This window comes from Leptonychotes weddellii, chromosome 11, assembly GCF_054177405.1.
Source record: "Leptonychotes weddellii isolate Sample4059 chromosome 11, ASM5417740v2, whole genome shotgun sequence".
NCBI classification, from domain to species: domain Eukaryota; kingdom Metazoa; phylum Chordata; class Mammalia; order Carnivora; family Phocidae; genus Leptonychotes; species Leptonychotes weddellii.
Window position 1 is genome coordinate 46,457,892 of NC_138379.1, and position 13,294 is coordinate 46,471,185.

General features: G+C 45.3%; 1 protein-coding gene and 1 non-coding gene across 2 annotated transcripts in view; both read right to left on the reverse strand.

Moving 5' to 3' along the window:
- The window catches only part of CLPB (ClpB family mitochondrial disaggregase), a 140,458-nt gene extending 133,450 nt beyond the window's left edge, over positions 1-7,008 (reverse strand). Inside the window, exons 1-2 of the mRNA XM_081797326.1 lie at positions 6,532-7,008; positions 2,945-2,996 (exon numbers count right to left, since the gene is read on the reverse strand). Of these exons, the coding sequence (XP_081653452.1) occupies positions 2,945-2,996; positions 6,532-6,934 (455 nt within the window). The 5' untranslated portion in view covers positions 6,935-7,008. The remainder of the gene's footprint in view (positions 1-2,944; positions 2,997-6,531) is intronic.
- Positions 7,009-8,964: 1,956 nt separating this feature from the next.
- Positions 8,965-9,071, reverse strand: LOC115939944 (U6 spliceosomal RNA). Its single transcript, XR_004074715.1, has one exon. It is a non-coding gene; the product is annotated as a U6 spliceosomal RNA (small nuclear RNA).
- Between the last annotated feature and the right edge of the window lie 4,223 nt (positions 9,072-13,294).

Genomic DNA, 13,294 nt, shown 5'->3' on the forward strand with positions numbered 1-13,294 from the left:
CCCTTCACTATCCAGAGCTTTCCCAAGGCTCTAGGGCTAAGGAAGGTTGGGGGACATCAAGGCAGAGATGCACAGAGCCTCAGAAGGGCAATGGGGAAAGAACGGTAAAGGACAGTATTATTCACCAGATCTGAGTTTTATTCCAAATACTGATATCGGAGATGATACTGATCACACACTTGGTGACCTAACCATGTATAAACTATGTTTAAGGGGTTTTTAAAAATTGAGAATGGGACTCTATCCTGTCATAGGCAGGTCTGTTGGACGGAGCTAAAAGCAGGATACACAGGAAGAACCTAAGAGCGGCATGAAGCACCTATGCAGAGTCTAGGGCATAGAAAAGCTGAATAAACACCAGCTGTAGGAATTCAAAAGAACTGTTCTTTTAGGGGCGCCTGGGTGGCTCAGTTGGTTAAGCGACTGCCTTCGGCTCAGGTCACGATCCTGGAGTCCCGGGATCGAGTCCCGCATCGGGCTCCCTGCTCGGTGGCGAGCCTGCTTCTTCCTCTGACCCTCCCCCCTCTCATGTGCTCTCTCTCTCTCTCTCATTCTGTCTCAAATAAATAAATAAAATCTTAAAAAAAAAAAAAAAAAGAACTGTTCTTTTAGCAAGGATGGCCAGGCTCTCCCCACCTCCACCTCTAGACCTAGCTCTATTAGCAGGAAAAACTATAGTTGATAGGTTACATGTCTGTTTCCTTCGCCCATCTCCAGTACCTTCCAGCAGAGGCCTCCCCATTCATGCATAAGCAGGAAGTCTTTTGGGTGAGGAGGGGGTTCCTAATTCAGGCCTTTCTCACCTTGAATTTGTCTTATTGAAACAGCCTCTCCTCACTTGTTTATTCTTCACCCTTCTGAATGATCCTAATTGAGTCACTCCCCTGCTCAAAAACCTTCCATGTCTCCCCACTGCTTATAGGATCAGAATCCTAGACTCCTCACCATGGGCTTTCTAAGCCCTGCACACTGGTTTCTCTCAAGCCAGCTGCCCTCCTTCCCCACACCCTGCAGTGCTGTACACCTCAGCAGCACCCACAGGACACCGGGCCCAGCAGCCAGCCAGCAGCTCCTGTCCCGTCTTTGCTGTTTGTTCCCTACTCTTTGCTTCAGAGTGGGGGGGCAGAGGGGGACGCAGGAGGTCAGAAGAGTAGGGGTAAGACTGCTGTGCTGAAAGTCAGACTCTGTGCCTCGCTCACCTCTGACTCCCTTACAAGGGGTGAAGGGAGACTGAGTCATCATGACCAAAAGAGATGAGGCAACTGGAGGCAGGAGAAAAGCAGCTAGAGACTGGAGACACACAGGAAAGGCCCTTACAAATGCGAGCCACACAGGCAAGAAGCAATGTTCTGCATCACACACATCAGAAATTCAATCACTTCCTGCATTCTTTTGACGAGTGTTTAATTGCTATTAGAAAAACATTTTTTTTGAGAGAGCTAAAATAATCAACACTCAGGGGCTTAATGGAATAGGGTAAACTCAGCCTCCCCTGGGTGACGGATCAGTGGATTCACGGCATTGCTGCTTTGCAAATACACCACCTAAACTGGGTTGCCAGAGCTAAGCAGCAGCCTGGCAGTCCTCAGCAGGAGGGCTGACCGATCACTGACAGGTGGCTTGAGGGTCAGCAAAGGCCTGGGGGGGGCGGGCACAGCCAGTTTTGCCCCCTCACTCCCCTGTACTGCAGCAGAGGGAAGCGCGGCTCAGCTGTTTCTGGGGAAATGAAGATGCCACGCACAGCCGGCAGTTATGAATGGCTCTTATAACAACAAGCTGACATCTGTGCTTGGTTTTTAAGATGCATCATCGCATGTTTATTAAACTATTGCTCCATCGTATTTATTTGGCTACGAAACAACTCCCAGCCCACACTTCCAAAAGTGGTTTATTAAAAACTAAGCCTTGAACATTAATACTCAAAAGCACCCCTGAGAATCAATAATAATGCTGCAGATAAAATGAAAGGGAATCAAAGCAGTAAGTCTTGGTGGGGGCTGCAGCTGACTTTCAACACTTTCTTATATGTTCAGGCAGCTGGAGTGAGAAGGAGCACCGAGAGTGTGGCACTGAATGCAGGGGTAGCCACCCCAAACACAGGACTTCCTGTCTAATATGTGGACATGGTAGCAGGGAAGGGGGGTATCCTGGGGCCACCTCGCTTTATACAAAGGGCCAAAAAAGGCCAAGATGAAGCCCAGCGCAGGCCACTAGTTTCACCAAGAATAAAACCTCTGCCCCTAACCAACAGCCCCATACTGAAGCGCTGGGGTGGCACCAGTCTGAGCATCTATCCTGGACACAGACTGCCCAGCCCCGGCACCAGGCTGAGCCTCAGCCTGAGTCCTGTCCCTGCCCAGAACAAACCTCAGTTCTAACCTGCCAGTGGTCCTAAGGGGCCCAGCTGAGCCAGGCAGGCTGGAAGAATGCACTCAGCCCCTGAGCAGGAGCCCAGCATGTGCACCCCAGCCCTTCAGGAAGATCTTTCTAGCCCCAGAAGACCCGACAGAAAGGCTTCTTCCAGCTCCCTCCCAAATCCCCAAACCTTTCCATGGGTGCCCACCTGTACCCCATCCAGGCAGCAAGCAATAACACATGGCCAGTTCCACAAACATGTAAGAACAAATTGGAAGATTCAGTAAAGAACCCGCAGGATGTGGAGGGGACTCTAAACCATGCCCTGCTAAGAATAAGACAGTGGAAGGATCCAGAGATGTTTGGGGTCAAGAAAAAAGGAGACACAGGGCTGACTCCCCACCTTAAAAAATCTAAGGGTTGACCTGGGCCAAGGCAGCCCAGGTGACTGTGACTATAGGGAAGTTACAGGGTTCACTTTCCAGATGAGTGTGAGGATTTCCTCCAAGGCAGTCATCACCGGAGCAAGGGGTTCACCCAGCTCAGGCCCTCCAGTAGGGGAGAGCAAGTCCTGGGGATTGACACTCACCTACTGACTTCTTGGACATTGTTGGTGCGAGCAGCTTCCATCAGGGCTGCATCTGAAAAGAAAGGGGGCACTTGTCAGATCCCTGGTCAGGACCTACCCTCAGAGCTAACTGCATGGAGGGCCCAGTAAAACAATGGAAATGGAAGAACTTCAGAAACATGGGCTTTGGGGTGCCTGGGTAGTGCAGTCAGTTAATCGTCTGACTCTTGGTTTCGGCCAGAGTTAAGATTTCAGGGTCCTGAGATCAAGCCCTGCACTGGGCTCCATGCTGAGTGTGGAGTCTGCTTGGGTTTCTCTCTCCCTCTCCGTCTGCCCCTCCCCCCCAAAAAATAAATAAATAAAAGGAAGGAAACATGGGCTTTAACGAAGGAAATGATGCCAAGGCATATAAAGAGAAAGCTAATCATCCCCTGCCTACATGGTAGGCACTGTTAACCTATCTTCCACATCCATTACAGAGCCCAAACTTGTAACTCTTATCATACAGGTGATCCAGGTAAAGTGCTAGCAACCATGTGCTGCCTATGGCAAATGCGTGATATGTGAATCCCTTCACTCTTCATTAGCTAGAAAGCTCAGACTAATATGTTTCACATGGCTGTCATTGTTACTAGTCATCCCCCTACCTCATCCCACTTTCTTCCCCAACACTGATTTCTCAGCGTAGTTTTGAATCTCATGTCAAAAGTCACCAACCCTGCACACAGGAACAGGCAGGGGTGTGGGCTCCTCAGTTAAGAGCCTTGACCAGGAGCCAGGAGGCCCAACCATCTGCCCCCTACTCCCTGGGCTGTGGCAGCCCCTTTCCCTCTCAACTCCAGCTTCCATGACTATAAAGTAGATGCAATAATCCTTGCCCTGGCAAGCCTCACGAGGATTCCAAGGAGATGAAATGATGGTTGAAAAACCTGCCAACTCCTCGGTGCCAAGCTCAGCAAAGGGAGACCCAAAGCAGAGTGTTGCAATCCCTTAGCAAACACCTAGCAGAAAAGCAATGCTAAGCCTGGCCTGGCCTGAGCAGTCTGCAGGCTGTTGGCACCACCTTGTGGCCACAAAGAAAAACTTCGTGACTCAGAAAAACTATTAATAGTAGAGGCAAGATTTTTTCAAATAGTCATGGAGCCCTATGTGCCCAGCATGGTTCTGAGCTCCATTGTTGAACACTGGAGAGACTCATACCCAGCCCTGCCTCAGGGAGTTCTCAGTCCAGCCAAGAGATTCACCCAGCAAAACATGAGAGGAGGCACGGCAGTAGGGTAGAAAGAGCAGGATATGGAGACAGACAGACCTGGGCTCCCACCCCAATTCTGCCACTTACATGCTGTATGAGCTGGCCAACTCATCTAACCTCCTGAGCCTCAGTTTCCAGGGATAAGACAGCCACCTTGTCATGCATACACAAACCAGATCTGTGGTTCAAACATTAGTGTCTCCACCCCACCTGCCAGCCTAGAGTCCAGGGAGAGGTCTTTCCTGGTTATCTTCCCCCATGGTTCTCTAAGCACACATCCAGGGATGCTCAGACAGCCCTCAGTTGGAAGGGGAACAAAGCTTCCTCAGAGATCACTGTAACCACTCTTCCCTCATTCTGCAGAAAGAAGTGGCTTCTGCAAGGTCACAGGGGTAATGAGAAGGAGCTGAGAGTCAGGGCCTCCCGGCTCCTACAGGGTACAGTTTCTACTGCACCATATGGAGGGCCTGAGCTTTTAACTCCAAATCAGGGTACAGCATAGGCTAGCAAAGTCTGAAGGGTTGGAAGTGATCATGGTTTTGGTCATTACTTACTTTAGAAAGTAGACAAAGTCCAGATTGGCGCCCCCAGGAACCTCTAAGGCAAGACCTTGGACCCCTCCCCCAATTCATCTAAGCATACTAGCCTCAGGACATTCCCTGCTCATGAACTTTCCGTGGCTCTCCACTGCCCATGGGAGAAATTCCAAACCCTCCAAAAACCCTCCTGACATCCAGGCCCCACTCCATCTGCTCTCACCTCATTCCAAAGACCCCCTGTCCTCCAATCAGGCTGGCTAACCTGCCAGCCCCTGCACACACCATGCTGACTTGTGACCCCCATATCCATGAAGTCTTTGCATGCAATACAATCCAACTCAAGACACATTTACGGAGTACCTACTACGTTCCAGATGCTATGGTGGACAAACAATGTGAAAGTATTAGGGAAAGGAACTCGTATCAACCTGAAAAAAAGATAAGCTGCATTCCTCGCTCTCATGGAGCTCACAATGTCACTCCTTTTCATCTCTTGCCTCATCCTGCTGAGTATCTTACCCATCCTGACCCTGCTGGCCCTCCAATCCCCCAACAACACATTGTCATACCACTTACCAGACCCATCGGCCTAACTGCCTGAACTGTCTCCTTAAATGACTTTGTGCTGCTAGGAGTTCCACACCTCCCAAAATTGGGCTCACAGAGAGTATTCAAAAAATGCTCAAAGTTATAGAATTATAGCATGCCTAAGCTAGAAGAGCCCTTATAGTCTCTATTTCAACATCCTCATTTTGTAGATGAGGAAACAGGGCCAGTGAGGATGAGAAGCAAGAGTCCAAAGTCACAATGGGAGTTACAGGTAGAACCAGAACAAGATCCCAGAGGTCCTTACTCCCAATTCAGGACCCTTCCTTTACAGCTGGCCACATTCTGCTAAATAAACTTAGTTCAAGGTAGTCCCCATTCTTGCTCCCAAGTCTGAGAGCTTGGGATGCATGAAACCTATGAACACCATGCTTCCAGCTTTACCCCCTGAGGAACTACTGAGAACCTGAGTGGTTGGACTCATGCAGGCCAGAAGTCTGGCTGCCTGCTCTCCCAGTCCCTGCTCAACTCCTTGCACCCAGGTGAGATGGCAAGCTGGGTCAGCCAGCCCCCATGGTTGCTTTTGGGTCTCTAAGGATCCAACTTCCTTGTTTTTCTTCTCCTGCCAACTGTATGGCTTGGCAAGATCACCTCACACCTGAGACCAGGGACAACAAAACCCTGGGGACTCTGATAGGCAGACCCAGACTGCTGAACTCCAAGACTCAAAATAACAGCACTGTAAGAGTACTGAGAAATCATTCTTTACTGTGTAAGGGGGGGAACGTGAAACCAGAGAGGAGCAAGGGGTGAACAGTGGCAACGCTGGTATTGAAACCAAGTTCCTACTTCCTTTCTTAGGCCACCTTTCGCCGGGAAAACTTCTCTGAACTATCTAGTAGTTACCGTTAGAACACACGGTGGTTTCCTGGAGACCTCTTAAAAGAGAAGAATTGGACCAGGCAGAATATTAGGACATAAAAGGACGATGCTCTCATTTTAGATGTATCATTCAATGTCTCCATTGTACAGATGGACAAAGTAGCGCCCAAAGAAGGGAGGTGACCTATGATAGGAAGTGATAGAACTCAGAGGCACTGAGCTCTCCTGTTCACCACCCTGCCCCAGTGACCAGACGATGTCTGAGTCCTTCCAGGACTGAAGCTCTGCTGCTCTGAATCTATAAGCAACTCCCGCCCTCCAAAGATAACGGAGTCAGGTCACTCCTCCCGCCTCTATCTTCCTCGAACCCAGACTGCCCCGATAATCACCCTTGTTGGACGGGCTCTTGCTGTAACAGTGAACCACTAGCGCCGTGGCCAGGGCCCACATGCTCAGTCCGGCCCTCTTGGGGACCCCGTTCCAGCTGTCCTGTCCCGGGAGTGTTTCTTCTGGGCTAGGAAGGCGTCCCCATGTTGCGGCTACGAGGCACTGGGTCTCGGTGCGTCCTCCCTGGCGCCCCCATGTGGCTGCCCCTTCTCGGGGGAGGAAGGCCAACGATGTTCCAGGGCGCCCCCCGACGGCCGCCCTCAGCCACTGCGGCTCCCCGCGGCCCGCGGTGGTCACACTCTGGCTGGAGGCACTGCCATGACTCCGGAGCGACGGGGACCTAAGCTGCTGGAGGAGGAGCCGCGGCGCCAGCGCTGTTCTCCTCAACACCAGGAACCCCAGCATCGTGACAGCCGCTTAGATAACCCCCTGGTGCCGGCCCCTGCGCTGGCCGCGTCCAACATGGCTGCCGCGGCGCGTTCGAAGACGCCGCGAACGCGGTGGGATACCGCACTACTTCACGGGAGTGGTAGTCCACAGCCTTAGATTTTTCTGCAACTGGAGAACAAATAAACTACATTTCCCAGAAAGCTGTGGAACATACGTCACAATGACAGACGACTTAGAGGAGCCTGATGCATATTGGGAAATGGAGTTCGAGTGAGGGGGCGTGGTAAGAGGGGAAATGCCTGGGTAAGAACGTGGAGATTAGAATTAAGGTTAGAATCCCAGAGCCTCCTGCCAAGTTTAGTTAAAATATGCGACGCAGTTTCTGACTACTGCAAGTTAAACAGGGGATCTTCAGCAGAAGCCTATTATTAAACGTATGCTTATTTCTTTTAGCCTATTTCTCTTTTTTAGCCTGGGACAGCTTTTCAAAAAAGATGTCTAGGGTAACCAGTACACCTCTAACAGCAATTCTCTTTATTTTCCTACACAGACTTCCTTTCGGTTGAAAAGCTAACTCCTAGTCTTGCTTTCTCACTTGTGTTATTTTCTAAGGGTTTTCACGTGGGTTGTCCCATTGAATCTCATGACAGCTGCATGTGGGGAAGCTGGGCAAGGAATGTTATTCCTGTCTACAGGAAAGGGAATTTCAGTTCAGAGGTGGAAAAAAATTGCTAATCAACCAATCAATAAAGCTCAGATCTTCTAACTCGGAGCCCAATACCTGCACCCCCATTTCTTCCTCTCTTTTCCAGACTGAACCCACAAGCAGGTAACGGAGGAAGCTCTTTTATGCCAGTCCCATTTCTTACTTCTGCCCTTCCCTTAGGTCTCTGCTCAAACTTCATCTTATCAGAGCCTTCTCTGACGATTTTATTTAAAATAGCAATTCTCTTTCCCACATCCTTCCTATCTTGCCTAATTTTTCTTCACATACTTACCATCTGACATACTGAAAATTTATTGTGTTTAATGTCTTTCTCCAATAGAGCATGAGCCCCACAAAACAGGGACTTTGTTTTTTTCTCTCTTACATTACTAGCACTCAGAACAATGTCTGGAACAAAAAGAGATGCTCAATAAATATTCCTTTGGTAAAAGGATTACTCCTGCCTTATTATTGTGGAGAAATGAATATAAGCTTTGGAGCGCAGGCAGACCTGGATTTCAATTTTAACTCTTGCATTTACTATATGTGTGACCTTGGACAAACTTCCTTACCCTTTTCATTGTTAATTTCCTCATTGTTATCAAAGATAATATGATCTACCCTCAAGTGGATTGCTTGTATTAAATTAGATAATATGTAGACCACCACTGTCCCTGGCTTATATTAGGTCTTCCAGAAATGGCAGCTAGCATTGTTTTCCCTGCTCTAGGGGTGCACTGGATTCCCTACTCTAAACTTCATTTTAAGTTTTTATTTAAATTCCAGTTAGTTAACATACAGTATAATATTAGTTTCAGATGTACAATATACATCAGCCACTCTATATATTACTCCGTGCTTATCGCGGTAAGTATACTCTTAATACCCTTCACATATTTCACCCATCCCCCCACCCACCTCCCCTCTGGTAACCATCAGTTTGTTCTCTATAGTTAAGAGTCTGTTTCTTGGTTTGCCTTCCTCTCTTTTTTCCCCTTTGTTCATTTGTTTTGTTTCTTAAATTCCACATACGAGTGAAATCATATGGTATTTGTCTTTCTCTGACTTATTTCGCTCAACATAATACTCTCTAGCTCCATCCATGTTGTTGCAAATGGCAAGATTTCATTCTTAAAAATATGGAACACTTTGGGTGCCTGGGTGGCTCAGTTGGTTAGGCGACTGCCTTCGGCTCAGGTCATGATCCCGGAGTCCCGGGATCGAGTCCCATGTCGGGCTCCCTGCTCGGCGGGGAGTCTGCTTCTCCCTCTAACCCTACCCCCTCTTGTGCTCTCTCACTCTCTCTCTCTCTCAAATAAATAAATAAAATCTTTAAAAAAAAAATATGGAACACTTTACAAATTTGCATGTCATTCTTGTGCAGTGGTCATGCTAATCTTCTCTGTATCGTTCCAATTTTAGTATATGTGCTGCCAAATCGAGCACCCTACTCTAAACTTGAGGGCAGAGATGGAGTTTCTTATTTCCGATCTTTAGTAAGGCACTCAGTAAATAGCTGTTAAATGGACAAATGACTTCTTAAATTACTCAATAGCAAAAGCATTTTGACCTTCCTATTTTAAGAGAGTCCCAGGACATCCTGTTTTATTAGACACTCTACTCAGGATAGCAGCTTCACCCTCCCTGTATTCTTAGAATACTTGTGCTTCCCAACTTAGGGCTGATCTCAGCCAGAAGGGCGATCTCTGATGACCCATTACCAGGTGGGTCACAAGATGGTGTGAGTATGCATCACTCAGCCCCTCCTACTGCAGGCGCTTTCCAGCACCTTTCAGTTTACTGCGCAACTTGCAATCATTGGGTAATTCTCAAAGCACTTACCCATTGATTACCCTATTTGATTTTCATAAATAACATTGGGGGGGGTGTCAAGGCAGGGTTGAATTAGAAGAAAACATAAAGTAATTAAACAAATAGAGTAGGGAAGCTTTCTGGGTGTGACACAAAACTCAGAACCCACAATAGAAAAGACCGATATATTTGACTCTACAAAAAAATAATTCTGATAGTGAAATATATATAGTGAAAAATATACACAGTGAAAAAATGACAATATGGGGAAAAAATATATCCACACCACAGTGATGAAGGGCTACGTAATACAGAAAACTCCTACAAAATATGCAAAAGGCCTACCATACAAGAGACAAATGCACAAGGGCAATGCCTATGGTAGCTTATACTGTGCCTTTGTGCAAAGTAAAGAACGGGTCTCCCTGAGGATGAATTAGAAAAAGAACCTGCACAGTGTGTGTGACTAGGTGAGCAGGGCGCTGCCGGATTTCACCCTTCCACTTCCATGAGCTGCATAGCCAAACTTAGCAGCCTCAAGCAAAGGACTTGACCAAAGAGCTCACGAGAAAAAAAAATACAAGTTGTATTTAAACATATGAAAATATGCTCAACTACACCCATGATAAGAGATGTACAAATTAAAGCTTTATTGATCCATATCTTACACCATAAACAAATCATCTCAAAATGGATTATAGACATAAATGTAAAACCTAAACTCTAAAACTTCTAGAAGAAAACATGAAGAAAATCTTCCTGATGTTCAGTGAGGCAAAGATTTCTTAGATATAATACCAAAACCATGATCCATTAAAAAAAAAAAGGTAAAATTTGACTTTGTCAAAATTAAGAACTTTTGCTCCTCAAAAGCCACTGTTAAGAGAATTAACAGAGGGGTGCCTGGGTGGCTCAGCTGGTTAAGCGGCTGACTCTGGATTTCAGCTCAGGTCATGGTCTCAGGGTTCTGGGATCTAGTGTCATCAGTCTCCATGCTCAGCAGGGAGAGAGAGTGAACAGAGAAACCACAAAGGGGAGAAAATATTTGTAAATTATACATCCAATAAAGACTTGTACCAGAATATAAAAAGGATTCTCAAAACTCAATACAGTAATGAGAAAATGACCCTATTTTTAAAATGGGAAAAATATTTGAATAGACACTTCACCAAAGTGAAATAAAATAAACACATGAAAAGACCCTCAATACCATTACCACGATTCATTAGGAAAATGAAAATAAAAAATTACCACTACATATCTATTAAAATGTCTAAAATTAAAAAGACTGACCCTACCAAATATTGGTGAAAATTTAGTGCAGCTGGAACACTCTCATGCTGCTAATGGTAATGTAAAATGGTAGAATTTCTTTGGAAAACAGTTTGGCGGTTTCCTTAAAAGTTAAATATACATCTACCATATGATCCAGCCATTCTACTTCTAGGTATTTACCCAAGAGAAAGAGAAACCTATGTCCATACAAAGACTTGGTCATGAATATTTTATTTGTGATAGTTAAAAGCTGGAAACAACTGGGACCTGGCTGGCTCAATTGGAGGAGCATGCAACTCTTGATCTCAGGGTTGTGAGTTCGAGCCACACATTGGCTGTAGAGATTACTTAAAAATAAAGTCTTTAAAAATAAAATCTTTAAAACAACAACAAAACCAGGTGGTTATTTAAAAAACCTCTGCTACAAGCAAAAAGAAACAACCTAAATGTCTACTGAAACAAGAATACATAAAGAAATTGTAGTGGATCCATACAGTGGAATACTACTTAGCAATAAAAAGGAATCAACTATTGATAGATGACATGGATAAATCTCAAAATAATTATGTTGAGTGAAAGAAGTGAGATTAAGAAAAAAGACTGCAGGGGCACCTGGGTGGCTCCATAGGTTAAGCAGCTACCTTTGGTTCAGGTCATGATCCTGGGGTCCTGGGATCAGGCCCAAGTCAGGCTCCCTGCTTAGCAGGGAGTCTACTTCTCCCTCTTCCTCTGCAGCTCCCCTTGCTTGTGCTCTCTCTCTCACTCTCTCTTTCTCTGTCAAATAAATAAATAAAATCTTTAAAAAGAAAGAAGAAAGAAAGAAGGAAGAAAGAAAGAAAGAAAGAAAAAGAAAGAAGAAAAAGAAAGAAAAAAGACTGCATGCTGTATTATCCCATTTATATAAGATTCTAGAAAATAAAATCTAATTTATAATAACACAAAGCAGACCGGCAGTGGTTGTATGGGGATGGGTGGGAAGGAAGGTGTGGGGGGAGGGGGATTACAAAAGGATACAAGGAAACCTTTGGGATGATGGATGTGTTCATTATATTGGTTGTGGTGATGGCTCACAAGTGCACAAATGTCAAAATTGATCAAATTTATACTTTAAACATGTGCAGTTTATTGCATGTCAATTACACTTCAACAAAGTGTTCTTAAAAACTATAAGATAAGGGTACCTGGGTGGCTCAATCGGTTAAGCGTCAGACTCTTGATTTCGACTCAGGTCATGATCTCAGGGTTGTGGGATCAAGCCCCACACTCAGAGCACGGAACCCGCCTGAGGAGGCTCTCTTTCCACCACCCCCGCCCGCAGTGCTCTCACTCACACACTATCTCTAATAAATAAAATAAAAATTACAAAATAAAATAAAAACTATAACATAGGGGAACCTGACTAGCTCCGTCGGTGGAGCATGCAACTCTTGATCTCAGGGTTATGAATTCAAGCCCCATGTTGGGTGTAGAGATTACTTAAAGGAAAAACAAACTATAAGATATGGTTTACCTATCAGATTGTCAAATATATACTTTAAATATATTTTAAGCATATATATTAAGTATATATGTATAGTTAAGTATATTATATATATAATATCTGTGGCAAGTTTGTGAAGAAAAAGACACATTGTTGGTAGGAATATACAACCTCAGCAAAGGGCTAGCTTCCTGACAATATCAAACATTGGAATTTAAAATGTAGATAGACTTGCCATGTGTAAAATGAGGAATGATTTGGGCTATTTGTAATAGCAAGAGGCAAGAGAAATACTCTAAACATTTCTCTTTGGAAACAGGCTGAATATCCATCAATAGGAGTTTGATTAAATACATTAAGTTACAGCTAAACTATGGAATATTATTTTTTTAATGGAGTAAAGCCTAGCTCTTTTAATATAGAACACTCTGAGGTATTTTAAGTAGAAAAAAAAAATCAAGGCACTGAACAGTTGTATACAACCATTGGTGTTATTTAAAAACTAGATATATACATTTATGTGCTTAAATACTTAGGAGATCTATGGAAGGGTAATAAAAGCAGTTGCCCTTGGGGTGGACGAAATGGAGCTAGAGGATAAGGGAGAGAAGTTGAGAGGGAAGGAGGGGTTACTTTCCATTGTACACACTTCTGAATTTTGTACCATGTGCATATACTGCCTATTCAATTAAATCAACCAACCAATCAAATATTCACTTTAAATGAACTTCCAGCATCAGATAGTGGGAGTACATTTAGTTTCAGACTGCCGCATTATTTCTCATGTGGAAACACTGACATCTTGTGGACTTCTAAGATAGTGCTGCTAAATATTAAAATCAGGAAGAGTTTTCACCATTCCACTCCCCTCCAGTCCTTTTCTCCCAACACCTATTTGTTGATGCCTCCCTTGTGCATTTGTCCAATCCTTTAAAGCGGACAAAGTTTCCGTAATATTGAACCTCATTTATAGAACATCTGTGAAGTGCCAGGCACTGAAACCACAGTCCCTCCCAAACCAGGATCGGAGCTCCGGACGGCAGCACCACCACAGAGCGGTAAAGTCCTGCAACTGAGACAATTCAGGTTTCCCTGGGAGCCC